The sequence below is a fragment of the Rattus norvegicus genome, chromosome 6, assembly GCF_036323735.1.
Source record: "Rattus norvegicus strain BN/NHsdMcwi chromosome 6, GRCr8, whole genome shotgun sequence".
Lineage (NCBI taxonomy): Eukaryota > Metazoa > Chordata > Mammalia > Rodentia > Muridae > Rattus > Rattus norvegicus.
The window spans coordinates 53,596,955-53,618,953 of record NC_086024.1 but is presented as its reverse complement, the minus strand read 5'-3'; the positions used below and the strand labels follow the sequence as shown (position 1 = coordinate 53,618,953).

Below are 21,999 nucleotides of genomic sequence, written 5' to 3'. Positions count from 1 at the left end.
GCAAACCCAGGACTTGATGCACTTTCAGTGCGTTAACTGGTAAAAACTAGCAGTATTAAAGAAATGAATACCCAGAGGAAGCCCAGCGAGGAAGCTGTTTCCATACAGACATTTCACGATGTTACCAATGATGCCTTCCATGAGACAACAGCTGAACAGAAAAATAGTTTGGGAATGAGGGTCATATTTGTGGTGATGGGAGTTCCCTAGTAAAGTAGCAATACTTAAAATGACAATCAAGGTTCATAATTTTTCTTAAGTGTAATATCCTTGTACTACACTTGTATTACAGTAAGAGAGAGCACCAGGAATCAACGTGCCACCAAGTTCAAAGCCTCACATGTGGCAAAGCCGAGACTCTATGGATCATCCGTCAATCTCAGGTCCAGTTCTGCTGCAGCAGAGCAGAGTGGAGCACTGAGCCTCACACTCTACCCTGCTCACAGCCAACGCCATTGACAAACAAGGGGCCCAGAGCGTGTGTAATAGACTAGAAAACCTAGCAGAGGTACTGCTCCAGGAAATCTTTGCTTTTCAAAAGTTAAAAGCCTCCGTGAGTGATTTTCAGCTCATTAACTACTTACTCTGCCTCCTCAAAGAGAATGCCAATGTTTTTCAGTGGTTCCGCTGCTGGGCTCTGGGCCAGGATGTCTCTTATTTCATTGACTTTCTTCTCCACAGAGTCCACGGTCTCTCGGTAGGGACCAATCACACCACTGATTTTCAAAGCCTTGGCTTTCTCCAGGAATTTGTGGGTCCTGTTGGTCAGCTCACCAATGATCACATCCCAGAGAGCAAAGCACTGGTGGCAGGGTGTGCAGTCAGGGAAGACCCCGGAGTACCCTCTGGTGCACTTGTCACAGCGTGGACCCTCAACACCCTCCACACAGACACACTGGCCCGTGGACTGGTCACACTGCGGTGTCTCAATGCCCCTGGGATCACAGTCACAGGCTGCAAGGGAAACAGAAATGCTAGTTGACTGACGACATTACAAGCTTTAGTGACAAAATCTGGTATTTAAAATCCCCAATCACAGTTACAGCCTACAAGTGGTTTGCACTAGCACACATGGCTTAACCCACTGACCCTTTCTTAAGAGTAATGGCAATTTAAAAGGTCAGTAGATAAGCCTGCCTAACCACTTACTTTGTGCCAAGCACTGCATATGTGTAACACGTATATAACATCATTTGGCCCTCACACCATCCCTGTATCTAGGCAAAACAGAGACCAAGGTAGAGACATCGTATGGTCTGCTCCAAGTCTCACAGCAAGGAAATGATTTAGGAGTCTGCATCTCCAGAGCCCATCTTGGCCTCCATATCCCACCCATGCTTCCAAGTCTGAGCTCCCATATAACACAACAGTCTAGACGGCTCAGACTGCAGGAGTGAGCCCTTTGCCAGAAGATACATCCTAAAGGACTGGCGCCTAACTAATCAAGCCCACCTGCCCACAAAACGAAGTAACACGTGCTTGGTAAGGTCAACAGAAAACCAAATTCAAGGGAATATGAATAAACCAAAATCTCCAGCTTAAACGCTTCCGCTGCAGACAATCCACCTGGTGTCTGCCATTGTGACTAAATCCTCCCTCGGTGTGAGCAACAGACAGACAAAGATGTCAGAAGTGACCCCGGGGCATCTCGGAAACCACTTGGTCCTTTTTCTATGACCGACTCAACGTAGTTGGTACCTCACCCACAGACAAATGGCAGAAGGTGAAATCTTGCCAGGCACGGGAAAACCAGCATTTCTGGCCAACAGCTGACTGACATTGCTTATCATACATATGCCTCTCGCCCTTGCTCAGAATTCTGAACCACAGGTCAGAACCACGCCATCTTTCCATCAACACCTGCCGTGTCACAGAATTTGTAGAGTTTGAACAAGAATCTGTACAAAGCCTCCCTGGCCTGAAGTCCATTCCGGGTAAAGGTGTGGAAGTAAGATAAATATGCCCTCTTATTTCCCTAGGCAGAGTGTGGACTCCCAGGGAAGAGGCCCGGGTGTCTTAAGTCATTTTCCCACACGGCACCATGCCGAAAACTAACTTGTACTCAGGAGTTCAATAGCCTTTACCAAATGAGCTCCTAACGTCACCTATTCATTCAAGAGGCATTTCACATATCAGTATGAGAAATAGGCAGCTAGAGAGGCAGTGCCTCTGTGACAAAGCACAAAACCCAACTTTCTCTACATCAACAGCTATGCTTTGCCACTTCAACGCTTTCTCCTGGAGCACCATCCAGATTCAGTTGGGCTGGCAGTCCCGAGGAGCACGTATGTCCAACTCCTCACCCACAAAGGCGTTTGCAGCCTGGAGGATGTGGCTGGCACTTGCCACCAGGTGCTTTATATTACTCCCTTATCTGTCTATCATACTTAACAAGGAAGCCCAGCCAGCGCCACAGAACAGAATGATGGGTGGAGGCTAACTCTTGTCTTCCCCCAAACCCTGTGTCCTAGGGCAGGGAAAGGGGAAGGACAAAGGGGAAAAAAATCCAGTCCTGGAAAGGAATTGGGGCTTCCACATCTGTAAATTTTCTAAACCACTCATGAGAGCACTCCGTACACAGCAAGAACTCTTTACTAAATAGTTCCACAGCCACTTCCCTTGTCCCTAACTGTCCCTACGTGTTTGTGGTCTCCTCTCCAAGGTACCTGATCACACTTCCACTGGATAAAGGGAGAGACAGACAGACAGACAGACAGGCAGAGAGAGCGAGAGCGAGAGCGAGAGCGAGAGCGAGAGCGAGAGCGATTATTTGTCTTGGTTTTGTTTTTGTAAATTTTCCAATAATAGCTCATTCAAAAATTTAAAATTTAGCATATTCTAGTAAATTTCAGGACTGTAAAATATGCTTTCCTTAGTGTACTTATGATTTAGAACTAAACCTTCCAAGCACCAGGCATTTAGCTTTTCCTGGTTTTGGAAGGCAATGCTTTATCAAACCAAACATCACTTAAGCTGCGAGTGATCTGTAGACCATTTGTCCTCTAGGTTCCTCGAAGGATCTCGTGCCAGGGTCAATCTCTGAGTTTATCTCCCCTTAGAAGAGTAAGTGGTGGTGATACAGACCTTTAATCCCAGCAGACAGATATTAGAGTTCCAGGCCAGGGATACATGGGGGGCTGAGAGGGGTGGCAAGCAGCATATCAAAGTCACAGAGGACTGCAAAGGCCAAGCTTCACTTCGAATCACTTTCACAGTGGGACGCTGTAGTAGAATGTGCAGTAACAACCCAGAGAAATGAGGGAAAGGCTTGGCCAAGGCTCTGTCAGCTTTTCAGTGAGCAGGAAGAGCTCGGCTAACAGGGTGGCTGAAGAGCTTGCACTGTTAAGGTTTAAGAATGAGTTTATTTCATGTGGTAATTAATATGCAGCTGTCCCCCAAGCTCAAAACGACCTAAACACAAGAACCAAAATGAGCTCGTGTTTAAAAAGGGCCATATCACAGTCATCGTGGTGATGAGGACCATGGTGGTTTCACCACTGTAACCATGATCATACACTGGTGGGCAGGACAGAATAGCAGCTGTTTAATCTGAGTATGAAGTGTATGAAGGGCGAGTTGGAATGTGGAGCTGTAGCTTTTCCTTATCTGGGAACTCCAAGGGCTCATTTCACAAAGCTTTTCCCAGCCTGCCTTTAAAGAGACATTTCAAATATTCTCCCAGAAACACCCTCTGTGCATGTTCAGAGGATCCTTTGTGTTGTTTGCTCCCAAGGATGATGGTGTGTATCTAAGATACACAGAAAAACTCAAATACCAGATGCAGTCATGAACTGATGGCTACCTTACACCTCGAAGTGCCCCTTTCCTAGCAGATCCCTGTAAGAATGCATGTTTTGACTTCTCAACAACAGCAAGGAGTCCTTCTGGAGCAGCCAGCCCCAGCCTCCTGTTCTGTGAATTCTCAAAACCTGCTTATTTGCCAGCAGCTGGATCTTCTGATCTCTAAAGACACACGTGCTCTGAGCTCAGCCTTCATTCACATCAATTAAAGAGCCCTGGAGGATCATAGCCTCCCCTCGTCATGTCCTTCAATGTGTTTACCTTAGAGAAACATGTGTGGAGATAAAATGGAGTATGTGGGGGATTAAAATCAAGGCTGCATGGCTCTAAAAAAAAAACAAAACTACCTTTCTCTCCTCCTTTGTTCATGATTGGGAAACATCATTGTAATTTTCCATGGGGGATACATGTTCTAGAAACTTGTGTCAGCTGCTAATTAAAACAGTACCTGGATTGCATTCTAAAGGAAATAAGTATATTCCCACATTACCATCTTATTCTCTTCTACACTCAATAATAAACAATTATCTGTGGCAAAAAAAAAAAAAAGGGCCATATGAATTGTGGGTTTTGGGTGGGCTGGTGACAGCACAGCTGTGATGACAGAAAGTTCCTACTGAGAAAAGTAGTTAGAGGCTTTAATTTTGAGCAGGTAAAGAAGAAAACGTTTAAATGACAGTATCAAGAGTCTCCAGTAGAGAGGAAGAGACCATCTAAATATATGACTGCTGTCATCACATGGTCTACAAGAAGTCCAGCTTCTCATCAAGGATGGGTATCATCTGGGAAAGTCCTTTACTGATGGTGTAACTAAGTCACAGCCTAGGCCAGCAGATTATCAGCGTAAGAGTGAACTGAGAATAGGACCCCCGTTAAAGGAATCAGAGAAAGAACTGGAAGAGCTTGAAGGGGCTCGAGACCCCATATGTACAACAATGCCAAGCAACCAGAGCTTCCAGGGACTAAGCCACTACCTAAAGACTATACATGGACTGACCCTGGACTCTGACTTCATAGGTAGCAATGAATATCCTAGTAAGAGCACCAATGGAAGGGGAAGCCCTGGGTCCTGCTAAGACTGAACCCCCAGTGAACGTGATTGTTGGGGGGAGGGTGGCAATGGGGGGAGGATGGGGAGGGGAACACCCATAAAGAAGGGGAGGGGGGAGGGGGGAGGGGGATGTTTGCCCGGAAACCGAAAAAGGGGATAACACTCGAAATGTATATAAGAAATACTCAAGTTAGTAAAAAAAAAAAAAAAAGAGTGTCATTGGTATTTCTCAGATGTCCAAAACTAAGTAACAAACAGAGGAACTGCCAGAGACACTACCAAACACCCACCAAGTGATGGCTGTATTCAAACATTGACGTTTCAGACTCTGGTTTCTGAACAGCTGACCGATCTCCTGGTAAATGGAGTTCAACCAGCTGCCCCTTGAGAAAAATTGATTGGTGTTTCCCAGCACAGCTAGGGAAGCACATGGGACACCTCCATTCCTCTATGCAGAGAGGATACGTGCTGCCCCTTAGAATTTTCAAGAGACTACACCATGTGGGATGTTGGGGGACCACATGAGACATGCTAATTCATCACCTGTAAAGTTTTACCCCTGTCTGGATACCTTCAAGGGCCTTTAAAAGGAAACCACACTGAATCCATCCATATACACCATACAAAGGTATGATACTCTGTAGAAGTGTTCCAGGTCACCAAGAGAAAGTGTATTAGGTAAGTGCTTGCTGCATAAACAGGAGGGCCATCTTTGGTCCCTAGTACCCACCATGAAAAGGTCCAGAGTGATGGCAGAGGTCATAACTCAGCCCTTAGGGGGTGAGGTGACAGCCCCTAGAGAACGATAGTGAGCTCCAAGTCAATGAGAAAGAAATCATATCTCAAAAAACAAGGTGGACAGCTCCTGAGAAAGAGCAGTGAAGGCTGTCCCTTCCCACATGCACGCCCACACTTGTGTCTGCTCCAAGGAGTACATAAAACGCTATGACAAACTGAACATCAGAGAGAGGGAATCCTTTAATCCAGATAGGATGAATGAAATAAAGAAATCTGAAGATGGATTCATGGAAGGCAGCGCTGAATCATGTCAATCAAGACTGTAAGTATCATGTCAGTTAGTCACAGGGGGTCTTAACCTATGATACAGCTGACCTGGCTGCTCTTTAAAAAAAAATCACAAAAGCCTATTTGAGGAACAAGCAGCTATGGTCCTCTCGGTGGCAGACAGTGGGTGAGCTTTGCACTTCTAGGTAGGATCTGCTATTGCTCAAATGACTGCTTTTGAAGTCTGACTCTTAAAAGAACTCTAGGGCTTGCTCTTGTGTGGTACCAGGGGATAAAACAGCTTAAGACACATTTAGAAGGACAGCAGCAGCCCACAGTTTTGACTGTGGAGGAGTTTAAACTGCGCAGACTTCTGCTGCCTGTAGCTATTTCAAAGATGCTGACCCTGCCCATAACCAGTTAACGACTGCATCTCCTTTGACAAAGGGCTGGACGAGGATCCACTGCACGCCTGTCATGACTGAAGAAGTCTGAAGAGATGCTCACACAGCCCACAAAAACAGCGTTTTGTACCACGAGAAAGAAAGGAATGGCACCTAGCAGTTTTTGCTTTCCATAGATTTTTGCAGAAGATTTTAGATGACATGTTCTTTCATGTTCTCTACTGAGTACATTTATAAGCTGGCAACTACTTCCACAGTATTCCCTGACAGCCGCTATCATGCGGAGAAAGGCTGACCTGCTGGGAATGTGCCAAGAGTGAATGTGTGGTAGGTGTTACTGTATGAGGTAGTAGCTGTTATCATAGGTAAGGTTTCAATGTTCTGGGAATAAAACCTGCTCAAAGGATGTAATCTGAGTGAGAGTGAGGAGAGAGAGAGAGAGAGAGAGAGAGAGAGAGAGAGAGAGAGAGAGAGAGATATCCAACTGGCTTTTATTAAAAAAGTTTTAATCATGCATATATTTAAAACTAGTAAATATCATCATCAACAACAACAAAAACCCAACTCTTATTATTTCTAAATATTTTTTGTTCTGTCACTAAGGTTTTGTTTTCTTTTGTTGTTTTTGAAAATCTACAAACAATATTGCACCAACTTCAGTACCTCTGAAACCCAGAGGAAGCACTAGCCACTACGCTCACAGTGGGACTTCACCTACACAGCTGTTTCTTATGCATGTGATGAGGTCCCTGCTTCCTCACAGCCTTCCCTTTCTTCTGGGCCTCCTCTGCCCACTGCAGAGTCCACCCTGGCCAACCTGGCATTAAGACTTCTTGCTATCTGCGGGAACCGAACCTCCTCATAACTCAAGCTAAAATTGTTTCCTGGGGGCCTCTCTCCATGGCACACTGTGACCTGACTGGTGTCCATGCCCTATAGCTAGGACAGTCATTTCCTCTCTTTCAGTGTTGGCTGCCAACAGGAACGCCAGGCACGAGGCAAGAGCAAGGCCTGGGCCTGGCCTCTGGTTCTGCCCTTATTAGAGGCATGGCTTCGGGTAAGCTACTTACGCTCTGAGCCCGAGATCTGTCAGCAGTGACAAAGAAGCTATTCATCTGCACTGGTTATTTTACACATCCATAAAATTAAGGATATGTGTATTATATACCTAAAAAGTGATCGGTATTAAAAAGGTTCTCTAAAAATGCGTCGTGTGCCCCGTTTTCCCCAAATAACCCATCAAGTGCTTCTGGTTTAGGAAGGAATACCTTTTGAGAAGGTCTCATGAAGCTCAAACTAGTTTCAAACTCATGTAGTGAATGAAGGATGGCCTTGAATTGCTTGGCCTTGTGTCTTTACCTCCCAAGAGCTAGGGTTACAAGTATGTACCATTAGGTCTAGCCTACTCACTTTCCACTGTACACCTGTAAGAACCTATAAGACTGTTCTCCTTTGCGTTTGGAAACTGAAATCTGATTTTGAACACAGATGATGCAAAGTGGAAATCAGGTCATAGGTTATCTGCTGCTCCAAACTTCCTACCATGACCCAGCCCATGCTACAAGGGCAATGGCTTGCTCGATGAGGGTTGGCATGAAAATTTCTATTTCACTAAAAGGATAAGTATATAGGAATGACCGTGAGTTTCATATCCAGAAATCGTATGACAGAAGGCCTGAACAGACTCTTGTAAGTCTCCAACTTCCTTATTATTAAGCTTCAAATTTGGGACAAATGGCTGAAGTGCCTGCCCATTTAGCATACAAAGTGGACCTGGCCTTCGGGTTCTCCCAGCATTCCTCAGTTCCTGTTACAGGATATGGTTGGCATACCCCACTTTCTACCATGAGATCTCCAGCTCTTCCCGATATAATCCAGTCATCTTGGTCATCTGCCTTTTTGTACCTTTGGCCTCCTGACGGCCAACCCTGGTTTCCCTCTCTCTTCCTTTCCTCAGGGTCAGGGTCATGGCCTCAGTGGGCTCTCCCAGATGTCTACAACTCTGGCTGTGCTCTCCCTTTTATCTACAATAAACTTTCTCCTCCACCAAACCTAGGAGCAGTCATGTGTTTTCCCTTTTAGTTCTGTTTTTCATTCACTTATGTGTGCCTTAGCCACCCCCAAATATTAAAAATTGTTTTGATAGCAAGGAAATCTTAATTCTTTCATCCTCTTATAGACAGCTTACATTTTTCTGACATTCCTATCCCTTCCTCTTTTTTTTTTTTTTTTTTTTTTTTTTTTTTTTGTGGCCTTGGCTGCAAAACTTCAGTTCTGTAATGAAGGCTAAAAGGAGCCTGACTCGGTCCCCATCCTGTCTCTGGTCCACAGCTTTTAAGTGGAGACTGAAGATTCCACACGTTAGGCTCTGCTGCCTGTCCTGACTATCAAGACTGGCACTGGAGCACAAAGGAGCCATAGACAACCTCTCAGGAAATGAATGCAAAGCTCACACTCTGTGGGTCACGAGCTTGCTAAGCTCCACACACGGGACATCCAACCCTAACTCTGTCAGTATACAACCACCTCCACCGCCTGCTCTCAGGGACCTAGCCACTAGGTGTGCCAGATGTGTGCTGTGGATAAGAGGCCCCACTGGCTATCCCAGATCCCTCCCTCCTTTCCTCCCTCCCTCTCTTCTTCCCTCCCTCCCTCTTCTCTGCATGTGTTGTCTCTGTCTCTAACCCCAGTCTGCATGGCAATATTCCTGGCCTCATTTTCTGAGACCAGTGAACCCACCCAAGAGCTGCCTGCAATAAACCTGCTTTTATACTTTTAACTCAGCCTAAACTGGCTTGTTTTGTCAACTCTACTAATGTTATTAGGATTATACAGGACTGCTTGTTAACTGGAGTTACCGTTCTGGAAAAGCTTCAATGCAGTCTTACTTCCTGATAACAATGAAAATAACAATGAAAATTGGACAGGCTAGACTTGACAGTGTACACCTGCAACTCTAGCACTTGGGAAGTCAAAACCTGGGGATGAGGAGTTCAAGGCCAGCCTAGACCAAATGAATTTCTATCTCAAAAAGGGGAGAGGGAGCAGGAAGCAGAGGGATTGTGCATTTCAACCCCAAGAAAAGAATGTAGGCATTCTAAAGATGAATATGTAGGCAGGGAATGCATGACTTTCCCCTCTCTCTCTCTCTCTCTCTCTCTCTCTCTCTCTCTCTCTCTCTATTGAGAAATGGGTCCTCCCATATGGGAGGCAAGTACTTAGGTACAGAATCACCTAGCCCACCACCCCAAGCCCTCACCTATGCCTTGGTGTTGTAGTTCTGCCGATTAGAAAGCCATTGGCCTTTCAGGGAGCCTGCGGCCCTACATGGGCACTGCAGTCTTCCCTCTGCCATCTATGAATGGACAGAAAGATTCCTCCTGTGACCCCAACCCCTACAGGGCACAGAACAAAGCTTCAGGCTGAAGACTGAACCAGCTCGTTCAGCACTGGGTAGATGAGACTTTCCATCCCAGCACAGTGGTGGGCTTGTTCAGACTTGGCACAATAGGCCGAGAGCCCCACGCTGCCTGGACAATAGCAACATTCAACCGTTTGTATGCCGGAGGCTCCAAGCATTTGTCTTTCACATAACTGCATTTTTTCCCATAAGGAGACTACTTAGCTATGACCTTAGTCCTTCTATAAGCATACTGTTTCCTAGCAGCAGAAAGTCTACATTTGTGCCCTCAACAAACCATTTCAACTGAAAATATATCTGGCGATTCATTCCGATGGCACTTCTTGTCCTAGCTGCCCTCTGGGGTCCTCCCACTGTCAAACATTTCAGTATAAACAGAACTCTGAGCTATGCCTTACCCTGTAGCTGTCCATGCCCTCAGCCTTGTTGCCACCCAGGCCACACACAGCCCCAGGGCTAGCAATGAATCCCTTTCCCTACAGTTTCCAGTCTTCTCTATGGGGGCTTTGTAAATTCTGCGTATTTCTCATAGAGTGTCAACAGCATTTGGGGCCCAACATATTCTTGTTTAAAGGCCCGAACGAGGGCCTACACTCTTTAGAACATGCTTTCCAGCTCCCGGACACCAAGTTCTAGCAGCAACTCACCCATCATGGTGATAAGCTCAGTTCTCCCTTCTACAAATTTCCAAAACCCCTTCCCTGTCTAGCCTCAGACACTGAGGGGAGACAACATAGACCTTAATGTTCAAGATAGTATGACATTTTATAACCAAACTGCCAATGTGGACAAGCAGGTCAAGGTCTTTTACCCTACCCTTTAATACGTTAGGAAAGGGAACTTCCCCGCCTCCATCTGAAATAGAGGTTGAAATGATGGTATGGTTTAGGAGGAAGAGAGGAGGATCAGAATGTCTACCTTCAGGGCCTATCACTCTCAATTGGGTGTTTTTCCCTGAGCCCACATCCTAAAAGAAATATTTCCAAGGGGCTTGAGAAAAGCTGTTTTCTGTTGGGCTGAAGGGATGGGAATCTAAGGGTGAAAATGTGGAAAGAGCGGAGAGTAAACTTTTAGAAGCAAACTCTATGTGTATTATATTGAAAACTATATATGTATAAGATGCATATATGAATGCAGAACTAGAGAACCAGAGAGATGAATACCAAACTGAGAGAGGTGCGTGTGGGGTGGGGCAGAGGAGCCGGGATTCTCTTCTCCTAATATGGAGGCACTACCTGAATTGAAATCAGGCAGCTGGACCAAGAAACCCACTCTCTGCCCTCAATCCCTCCATTTTCCTGCCTTCCTGCTGCACTAGAGCCACTGGGACCACCCCGGAATAATGATCTCCGCAGTTTCTTTATGAATCCGGTTACTTTAAAGAGGAAAAGGAAATAGAGAAGGAGCAGCAGGCAGGACAGGTACATCCCACGACATGTTAGAGTGGCTGGTCCTACGACTTTCAGGCCCTTCTAATGGAAGTGAAAAGTCACACCTTCTTACTAGGAAACCACATAAAGAACTATTTCCGGAAATGTACTTACTGATGGGTGCAATAAACATCACCCTGTGTGAAACAGACTGTGTGACCTAAGGTGCCCATATAATCCCCCTGCGAGCCTCCCTGAGAAATCAGAGCAGGAGCAATTTGTTCAGGTTCCTGCCACTGGTTCCCTCTCCTGCTGCTAAGGCTCCAGCTTCTGTCAGATACTGAGTGAGATCGCAACTCAGGGGAGATCTCTTATTTCTTGTTATTGTAGCCAAGAGAGGAGAAGGTTATTCCTATATTTTGAGTTAAACAAAGACCTACAAGAAAAACATACCAGGGCTGGAGAGATGGCTCAGCGGTTAAGAGCACCCGACTGCTCTTCCAGAGGTCATGAGTTCAATTCCCAGCAACCACATGGTGGCTCACAACCATCTGTAAAGAGATCCGATGCCCTCTTCTGGTGTATCTGAAGACAGCTACAGTGTACTTATATATAATAAGTAAATAAATCTTTAAAAAAAAAAAAAAAGAAAAAAGAAAAACATACCAAGGAGCATGTACGAAACTATAGGAAATATTTACCCAAAGATAGGCTTAAAAACAGGGAAGAAATTATCCTAGATGCACAGAGCACATGAAACTCAAGAAGGATGACCAAAATGTGAATGTTTCACTCCTTCTTTAAAGGGGGAACAAGAATACCCTTGGCGGGGAATAGGGAGGCAAAGTTTAGAACAGAGGCAGAAGGAACGACCATTCAGAGCCTGCCCCACATGTGGCCCATACATATACAGCCACCAAACTAGATAAGATGGATGAAGCAAAGAAGTGCAGGCCGACAGGAGCCGGATGTAGATCTCTCCTGAGAGACACAGCCAGAATACAGCAAATACAGAGCCGAATGCCAGCAGCAATCCACTGAACTGAGAACAGGACCCCCATTGAAGGAATCAGAGAAAGAACTGGAAGAGCTTGAAGGGGCTTGAGACCCCATATGAACAACAATGCCAAGCAACCAGAGCTTCCAGGGACTAAGCCACTACCTAAAGACTATACATGGACTGACCCTGGACTCTGACCTCATAGGTAGCAATGAATATCCTAGTAAGAGCACCAGTGGAAGGGGAAGCCCTGGGTCCTGCCAAGACTGAACCCCCAGTGAACATGATTGTTGGGGGGAGAGTGGTAATGGGGGAGGATGGGGAGGGGAACACCCATATAGAAGGGCAGGGGGAGGGGTTAGGGGGATGTTAGTCGGGAAACCGGGAAGGGGAATAACAATCGAAATGTAAATACTCAAGTTAATAAAGATAAAAAAAAATAGGGAAGAAAGAGAGGGAATGGGCAGGAGATGGTTTAAGCAGCGTAGAAAATCAATTCCCTGGTTAAACAATGGCAACGGTACAGAAGGTAAGCAGTCCTTATGACTTACAGGGTTCAGTAAGCTGGGCTGTTTGTTTTTGCTTTTTGAGATAGGTTCTTGCTATGTTGACCAGCCTGGCCTAGAACTTCTGCTTTTTCTGCTTCAGACTCCTAAGTGTTAGCATTTACAGGCTGAGCCACCACACCCAGCAGGAAGTTTGTATTATGAAAAAAATCCCGTTTCTCTCAGCTTAACTGAGAATCTAGGCTTGAATCACACCAAAGAGAAAAGACTGGGAACTCCAACCATATCCACTTCACGCAAGGCTCTACATCGCCCACTCCCTCCTAGTCTCGCTGGTGTGAACACTGCATTAGCATCCTGCTGCCAGAGCCTGCTTGAGTTGTGTAACTGGCTGATCTTATTCGAGGAACCATATCTGTACATCAAGGAAGCCACCCACAGGACATCGTTCAGAGAAAGAAACAAATCAGTTAGCTGCCATGACTCTTACAGCTCCCCTTTGCTGAAAATCACTTTAAAAAATGACTGTGTGTACTACAGAATGTGCACACGTTCCTGACTGACTGTGTGTCCAGACAAATGCCTCTCCTTGGTGTGGGGTTGAAGAAATGAGCACACCTTCTGTTTTAGTAACCATATTTATCCAACAGGCTAGATGAGAAGTTCTGACCACCCCTAAAATAAGCACAACCTTGTGATATCACTCGGACTACACTTTATAGAGTTTACCAAAAGCCCTTGTAGACCTAAGGCTCCTCCTGGTCTCACCCATCCACCAAAGCCATCAGCCTGGGGCCTGGCCTCACCTCGGCACTCCACATCGGGGTCTCCCCAGAAGAGCTCCTGGCACTCGCTGCAGGTTCGGCCTCCAAAGCCTGGCATGCACTGGCACTGCCCTGTGAACTGCAGTCCAAATACAGACCTGTCAGGTGGTCTCAGTGGAGAAGCCAGTTGTAACTTGCCCCAGCCCAGTTACCTGACACAAGTGGAATCTGGACAGCTGTGGTGTAGACAGAAGAGGGTGCCACACCAGCACCTCCTAGCTGTTCTCTCACAAGGGGTCTGGAATAGTCTCTAGCACAGCAGGGTCCCTGCATCCCCACTTTTAGTTTCACACACTGATATCAGTCCTCGGCCACCTCTGGCTCATCTAACTCTGGGCCAGTGCCACTTTTAGCCTGGGTCAGCGATCCTGAGCAACTGTGAGAACTATTTGATTTGGGGGCCAGAAAAGGGAAAGCAAGTAACACTTGAGTCTGCATCCATGGCCGGACACTGTACTGAAACGCTATGCATGGGTTAAATGGGGACTCCGTGCACAACAGCACCGCCTCAGTCAGGAAGGACAAGCAGTCTACACTCTGGCCTTCCTCCAAATGGGGCCTGCTCACCTGATGGGCCAGCTCTCCCTGAGCCTCTCAGGGGCACCGTCCCCCTGCCCCGCCCCAGCCACAGCCCCTCATCCCTCACCTCATTGCAGGATGGCCCGAAGGAATGCACAGCATTGCAATTGCACGGCTCGCAGCCAGTCCCGCTGGCCAGCTGCCAGGTGTGGGGTGCACACCGATCACAGTTCTGCCCGATCACATTCGGAAGACACGAGCACTGACCGGTGGTTTTGTCGCAATGGCAGTCAGAGCCGTTACAATGCTCCCTCACTGTGCCCAGGTAATTGCAGACACACTCTGAAATAGAACAGCACGATCCAGTTAACCATCTGGTCCCATTCATGGACACAGCATGCAGAGGTTAGCGCCATGCCAACAGCTAGGCTTCTCCTTCTCCAAATCTCAATGTTGATGTACAAGGAAAAAAATAAAAGTAAAAGAAAATACTACGATTGCCATTCCTTAGAAGTTCTCATGATACACACCGTGTATCTGACGCTTCCCAGGCAGGTGGTGTGTTCACACAAGCTATGGCTGCTTGCGTGTTTTGATGATACACGGACTCAAATGGGGGTCATTTCAAAAAATTTAAAAGCTTAACTGGAAATTATAAAAACACACCAGTGGGGACTGAGACATCCAGTGATTTCAAACTCCTCACAGGAAGCAGCTACGGCATATGTCAGAAGCAGAAACCCTATGAGCTAAAAAGACTTTAAGGAATCCAGTCCTTCGAGTCCCCAACATTCCACACATTTATAAATAAAAACAGAGGCCTCTGGGCTTTGCCGCCAGTAAAGCCTGGCTGATCTGATAAGACAGAGATAATAACGTCTGAAAGAAAGCTTTTACCCCTGTTAAAAGCTTTGTGTCTCTGCCTGAGGAGAGAGGCTGGATTCTGCCAATGACATCAGAAAGGTGAAGCCACCCACGGCGTGAAGTCAGGTCTCTTAAGACCCACCCAATCGGCAAGCTCGTGGGAAGAACCCATCACCACGCACTCTACTGCCTGGCGTTTATCTTGATGACAGCCACAATTTCCCCTGGCACGGAGCCACATCTTGAGACTTGTCTTGCTCAAAGAATGAAGATTTAGAGATAAAAAAAAAAAAATTCAGTCTCATCTTTCATTTGCTGACTGTGAAATTTTGCCTCGCTGAACAAGGGTTTCTCCCTGTGAAGTAAGTACTCCAACAACAAGGTCCTGATAAAAGGGCGGGGGTGGGGGATGGGGTGAGAACCACCGTGGTGTGCACGCTACACAAACATTCGTCTTACTTCTACAGTCTTGTCGAAGAGCATCGCCGTAGTACCCATGCTGGCAAAACTGGCAATGGTCCCCCTCTGTGTGGTACAGGCACTTGAGACATCTCCCAGTCTCCTTGTCACAGGCTTCTGGGTCGGTAGTGTCAATGTTGTGGTGACACTGACAGGGCTGACATGAACCCCCAAAGTCCGAGGGATTGCCAAAATACCCAGAGGCACAGCCATCACATCTGGAGCCTATGGGGAGATAAAACCAAGCAGCTTAAGCAAGTCCCTTAAGTTTGAATGAGTTCACCCTGTCTAAAAGCCTGCTGACCAGTCCTCTGGCATTCCAGTCCTGGGGGCAACCACGTAATGATTCGTTACTTTCAGTCCATAATTTACCAAGTCCAGTGCCCCTGATCTCAGTGAGGAGGAACAGCTAGCCTCTCGCTGTGAAGGAAAGGCATGAAAGGTATTCTGTGCTCCCAACACTCCTACAGCAGCCTCAGAGGCTCCAGCTACAGTGGGTAGGAGAGCCTTAGCTTCTAGTCATAGTGGGTGGAGTAGGCCGGGAGCTAAAGAGAGATGAGATCACGTCCATGTAGCTGGGTGCTAAAATCCTAACCCATGCATCAGCCATAAAGGGAAGAATCAGAGATCCTTTGTGAATGGAGCTCCTCAGGGATGAGCCAGTTTCCTAAGAAACCGTAAAATCACATGCATGGAATATCTCTTAGGCTGTGTATAAGCTATCTAGCAGTCAATCAGTCGCTTCATGGCTAGAATAAAGGAGCCCCCCCACCCCACCATGCACACAAATGGCTGACTTCACTGAATGTTAGCAGAAAACTGAGTACACATGGTAGGACATGTTCAGCTATGACCCATCCTGCTCTTGGCAATTCCCCATATGATCTTTTCTTTAGCCTACTGCAGGGCCACCTCACAGCTTCTAGACACTTGCTAGAGGTCAGGTTATAGGAAGAATATAACAAGGAAACTAATTTTACTTGTATTTAAAAGTGAGGAACTATTCCCAAAGGATAGTCATGAGTTCAAATGCCGGTGATCCTGTTGCTTTAACTCCATTATCTTCTGCATCCAAAGACTGACTCTACCCACACATGCTACCAGGGAAAGGGCAGGATCGTCCTGAGTGAATTTAACTCGTTTGCTCTTCATCTTTTCCTCACTAACAAGGACCTCAAAGACACATCTTCTCTCTCCTGACTCTGCTTCTTAAGTGCATGACTTACCAATGTACCCAGGATCGCAAACACATGCAAGCTGGAGCGTGACAGGGTCTTGATAACAGCTCCTGGCAAACTGGCGTCCACTGTCAGGACCATCAGGACAAGGACAAGGGCGACAGTGGTCTCCTGACCCAATGATGGGATCACCATAGTAACCAGCCAGACACCTGCCGTGGGTATAGGAGACAATGAGCCATGACCCAGTCGTAAGAAAAGGCTTAGAAACTGTGTCATTCTGCTGGAGGACATGATTCCCTGCACAGGACTTTGCAGAGCAGCAACAAACATTCTTAAATTTTAGTCAGAATCCCATGAAGGACGTGTTTCAATAGGTTTTGGGGTTCCTCTACCAAATACTTTGATTAGCAAGGTTTTTGGTGGATGCTGGCTGATGTGGGCAACACTTGTACCCCTGAATCAGTGTGATGGTCCCCTTGACTAACTGTCCCTCAGAGAAATAGTTTTCCATGTGGACCTCCCTGCCCCATGGCCTGCCCACCTGCCCTGGCCATTGGACTTTATGTTCTCTTTACCTTAAGGAAATGGGTTTCTTTACCCGGCTTATTCTTCTAAGCCTGTTTATGAATATGAGCAATGGGAGGAGTAGAGGAGATACACTATGTTAGCAAGCTCATGGCCACGGGTTTAAGACATCCGCTATCCAGCCTTTACCCAACAACACTGATAGGGATGCTCTCTACAGATGTGACCTAAGTTCCAAACCTGGACAGGGAAGAGGGATGTTCGTAGCTCTTAAATATATCACATCCTGGTTTTTTTTTTGGGGGGGGGTATTTATTTATTCATTTACTTATTTATATATTTTTAATTTGGGGCAGGTAAAGACTCTTACCCCATAAAGCAGGCCCTAATGTACGTCACCTTTCTCAGTCTGCAATGAACAGCATATACTTGCACACTTTACAAATGGACTGAAACTGCTAGCATCGCTGGTGGCACACCCTGTGTCCTTGCCTTAAAAAAAATCTACCTAGGGTGGTGTTTAGCATCCATGGTAATTATTAAGTTAACATTTGCTAACAGGAGGATAGCTTTACTTTGCTCATTTTCTGTCTCCGGGAAACTGAGTGCATACAATGTTTTCAATAACAAAAGCCATTTAAAGTGACTAGTCCAATTTGGTTGAGGTTTCTGCTTTGACCCAAACTGGACAACAGTATTTCTCAACTCTCATCCAAGCCAGAAAGTACCAATGTGGGTGTTTCCTCAGTCCAAGTCACACATGTACTGGATAAATGAGTAAGTGTTTAGAAACTGCTGGGGTAGTCAAAAATGAAAGAGCTATTTGGAGCCCACAGCAGATTAATTCTGTGGTTTTTCCAGGATAATGTTTACTTGGCCAAAGATGAGGTCATTCTTTTCTTTTCTTTCTGAGACAAGACCTTACTATGTAGCCCAGGCTGGACTCGAACTCCCTATCATCTTGCCTCTGCCCCCAAGTCACCACGCCTATTCTATTATCTTTACTTTCTCGTGAGGTAGTGTCCACAAACCTTTCGCAGTTGTGGCCCGTGGTGTAGTCCTGACAGCTCAGACACTCCCCGGTCACTGTGTCACAATCTTCAGCATGGCCATTACACTGGCAGGGCTGGCAGCTGGGAAAGCCCCAAAACCCAGGGAGACATCGGTCACACTGCCGAGCATATATGCCCTGGAAACAGTGGCACTGGCCAGTGACTGCGTCACAGAAGGCACTGACAGATCCTTGTAGATGACAGTCACAAGCTGCAGACAAGGCAAACAAAAACTCGTTAGCTAGATGGACGTGCCTTCATGTGTGCCCAGCCCCATACACAGAGCCCCAGGGCTCATGCCATCCGGTTCAGAGCAGAGTTCTGCCTTTGAAAGTCAGGGAATCCCCGGGACCATCACCGGAACTCATCACAAAGTCTCTGAGGACACCTACGTTTGCATCCGTTGGGGCCAAACCCGAAGGTACCAGGTGCACACCGATTGCAGGTTCTTCCGACCACGTTAGGGCGGCACTGGCACTGGCCTCCATTGGGGTCACACACAGAACTCAGAGATCCCTGAGGGTCACATTCACAAGCTGCAGGGAACAGAGCAGTGAGGTTGTTGCCAGAAGCAGGACATCACACCTCCTTGTAACTGGTCCTGTCTCTCTCTCCTACCCAGCTCTGAAAACTACAGTTTAAAAACATATCACCCCTGTGCTGACTGGGAGGGTACAAACCAGCTGCCCTGGAAGATCAAAGCGGTTTTCTAGGCAGGAAGTCATTAAAGTTTTCTCCCCTTAGCTCCGGAGCTCAAGTCTCTGATGACATTAAACCCCTGCGACCTTTGAAGCGGGTCTGATCTTTCCTAGAGAAGAAGACTTTCAGTTAGCTAACGCTTCCCTGAGTCTCAGTCCTTGATGTCAACAGCCTACAGACAGGCTACATGCTCATAGTTACCTCTTGTTGGCATTTAGTCTAGGCTCTGCCCCACAGTTACCTGGCAACAACCAGGTGTGCCTGACTCACTATAAAAGGGCTGCTTGCCCCCTCCTCTCTCTCTTGCCTTCTTCCCCTTGCCCCTAACTCCCTCTCTCTGCAATCCCCTTCCTCCCTCCATGTGCTCATGACCAGCTTCTGCTCCTCTACACTGCCCCCCCCCCCCGTGTGCCCTCGCTCGCTCGCACGCGCTCTCTCTCTCGCGCGCTCTCTCTCTCTTCCCTCCCCTCAACTCCCCTCCCCATGCCTGGAATAAACTCTATTCTATACTATACCATCATGTAGCTGGTCCCTTAGGGGTAAGGGATACCTCAGTATGGACCCCCAGAGGAGGCACCCTCTTTCCCCATACCTTACCACACCTACAGACATATTCCTTCCCTCTTATCTTTTTTTATAACACAAAACACCTCTCTTGTATACATTTAAGATTTCTTAATTATTTTTAATTATGTGTATGTCTGTATAGCTAAGAACACCATGAGATGAGTTCAGAGGTCCACAGAGTAGGAGCTGTTGGGCCCTTGGGAAAAGGAGTTACAGGTAGCTATGAGTTACCAAGTGTGGGTGCTGAGAACTGAGCTTGGGACCTCTGCAAGAGCAGTGTGTACACTGAACCACATCACGTTACCCCCTTTGTGAATGTCTTCAATGCGGATTCCATCTTACTTTATTTTTCAAAACAAGGTTCTGCTATAGAGTCCTGGATGGAACTTGCTAGGCAGACCAGGCTGGTCTCAAACTCAAACTCACAGATAATTGCCTGTCTCTGCCTCTCAGGTACTGGGATTCAAAGTGTTCAACTACCACCCCTGGCCCACTAAAACATTTATGACAATAAAGACAAACTCAAGATATTACATCCCTCATGCTGGCGTGTATCCCGCTACACCTCCTAGTGCCAGATACGCTGATCTCTAACTGAGCTACGCTGATCTTTTAACTGTACGCTCTCACTGTAGCCTCTGCGGATGCTCGATCACCTACCGAGGCCTGCCTGGTGGATCAAGGCAGAAATGCTGAAGATGATGTTTCTGCAGACATCTGTCATAGGTGTTTTCACCACACTCCGGCTGTTCTCCAGACACCTGTAGCGCTGGAAGGTTTCCCAGGCACTGTTGGTGACCTCCCCATCTCCTGAGCCTCCAACAGTGAAGATGTCCAGCGACTTACAGTAGGGCATGAGAACAAGCTACAAGGGAATGAGAACAGCACAATGACCCCATGGATGTGCTCACATCTTCAACCACGGCAAGTAATCACGCCAAACCAAACAGCGTTCTGCTTTGGGAAGAGAAGCTGACGACACTCAGGACTTAAGGCAGAGAACCCTTCCCAGTCATAAATATTCTGGCCAAAAGAGGTTGAGACAGATTTCGTGCTGCTTGGTGGGGCTCTGAGACAACCACTGCTGAAGCCGTTCACAGATCTGTGGGGGTTTTGAGCACAACCTTCCCAGAAAGGTAGAAACCTACTGTAAGTGTTATAGTCCTGTGAGGGAAGCGGTTCACGGCTTTGAAGGAAAGGCTTCTCTGACAGAGGAATTACAGTTCTAAAGGAAAAGGTATCTTGGCAGCTGGGAGCCAAAGTCATACTGCAGAACGTACCTCACTCAAGAGGTTTATTGTAGGAGACACAAGGTGGCAGCCGCTGCTATGGGGAGAAGAGGTGGGTAACTGGACAGAAGACAGGCTTATATACAGGGTTTGCAGGGAAGAGTTTTCCAGGGTAGAGACTCCAGGGTGAGGATTGGTAGGTTTTCATGTTCAAGGACTGGTGGTTTTTGGTCAGGGATTTTCTAGCTGTACACAAAGAAGCTCTACAGGCAAGAGAGGGCCCATTCTGCTTCCCTGCCCAGCTCTGTCCTTCCACACAATACCTGGGTGGTGGCTGGGCACTTTCTACTGGGCTCTCTGGTTTGGACAGGAGCCTGGTACTCACCGAGTCAATGAGAGTATAAGGGCTCTCCACGTCACTGCCAGATGCCGTATACTGGGGCAGCTCCAACCGCACGGTGTAGTTCATCCCCTTTTCAAAGCATACTGGGCGAGGGAGGACAACGTATCTGTCCCCCAACAAGAGAGAAACACAAGAAAAAAGGCAGCGTTTAGGCTTCCAATAATAGCAATGGGAAGAAAAACAAGAGCTTATGGTGATCGTCCAACAGACGGCCTTCCATAGCCAGTGACTCAGTCTGTAAGACCCCCACTGACTGTCACACTGACCTTGAGCCCGGTGACAAGGACACCACCTGGTTGTCATCATCAGGAACAGTGTTACCACATCGGCTGCTGGTTGGAATCCTCCCCGGCCGCTGTACGGTGATGACAGCTTTCTCCCAGTGGTCCGGCAGCTAGAGCAGGGAAACAGAAGAATCAAAAGGAGTATCTGTGTTAGCCCACTGCAACCGGTCCAGTTAGGAAGACCTCTCTCTCCGCAGAGACTAAGCTTCATTAGGAACCAGACAGTTTGCTTTCCGTCCCTAATGCTTCCTGTTACTACCCAGCCCCAACCCTAACACCTGCTTCCTCCCAATGAAGCTCATACAAGGACAACCTCCTGTTCAATACACAGTCGGAAGCCTGCTCTGATCCTGGTCCTTTCTCCAAGAGCAGCTCTGACCATATCTGCTGTCTAGCATTAGGAGTGGCGCTCAAAACCCTCCTCACATCTCCTTTCTGCCCTTCGGATCAGTTGATCACAACCCTGCTTTGCACACATCTCTAATCCCAGCACTCAAAGAGGCTGAGGCAAGATTTGAGTTCAAAGGTTAGCCTCAGCTACAGAATAAGAAAAACACAAAACAAAACAAACAAAAAAGAGTTAACAAAAATTCCCACTCATAAAAACAGGCAAGTCCCACTCCTGCCCTAGATCTGGGTCTTTAGGAAATACTCTGGAAGCCCAGGCTCAGTGTCCCTGTACATGACTCTCCCACCTTCCAGTGCCACTCTTCTATTATAATGTCACCTTGGGCCTTTTACTACACTAGGGGGAACAGCCACTGGGCAGCCAGGCCTCAGAGGGAAGAAAGCTTTTGATACACGACCATTATATCCTTAACTCAGCAGGAAGTGT

The 21,999-nt window shown here is 47.0% G+C and overlaps 1 protein-coding gene across 4 annotated transcripts in view; it reads right to left on the bottom strand.

Moving 5' to 3' along the window:
- Window positions 1-21,999, bottom strand: part of Lamb1 (laminin subunit beta 1) — a 67,270-nt gene that overhangs the window by 11,165 nt on the left and 34,106 nt on the right. For all 4 annotated transcript variants that reach the window (XM_063261658.1, XM_003750137.6, XM_006239997.5 and 1 more), the window contains 10 exons: window positions 21,147-21,274; window positions 20,863-20,986; window positions 19,909-20,113; window positions 18,375-18,518; window positions 17,962-18,193; window positions 16,451-16,614; window positions 15,225-15,449; window positions 14,029-14,243; window positions 13,365-13,461; window positions 585-954 (listed from right to left, as the gene is read on the bottom strand). In XM_063261658.1, the coding sequence (XP_063117728.1) occupies window positions 585-954; window positions 13,365-13,461; window positions 14,029-14,243; window positions 15,225-15,449; window positions 16,451-16,614; window positions 17,962-18,193; window positions 18,375-18,518; window positions 19,909-20,113; window positions 20,863-20,986; window positions 21,147-21,274 (1,904 nt within the window). The remainder of the gene's footprint in view (window positions 1-584; window positions 955-13,364; window positions 13,462-14,028; window positions 14,244-15,224; window positions 15,450-16,450; window positions 16,615-17,961; window positions 18,194-18,374; window positions 18,519-19,908; window positions 20,114-20,862; window positions 20,987-21,146; window positions 21,275-21,999) is intronic.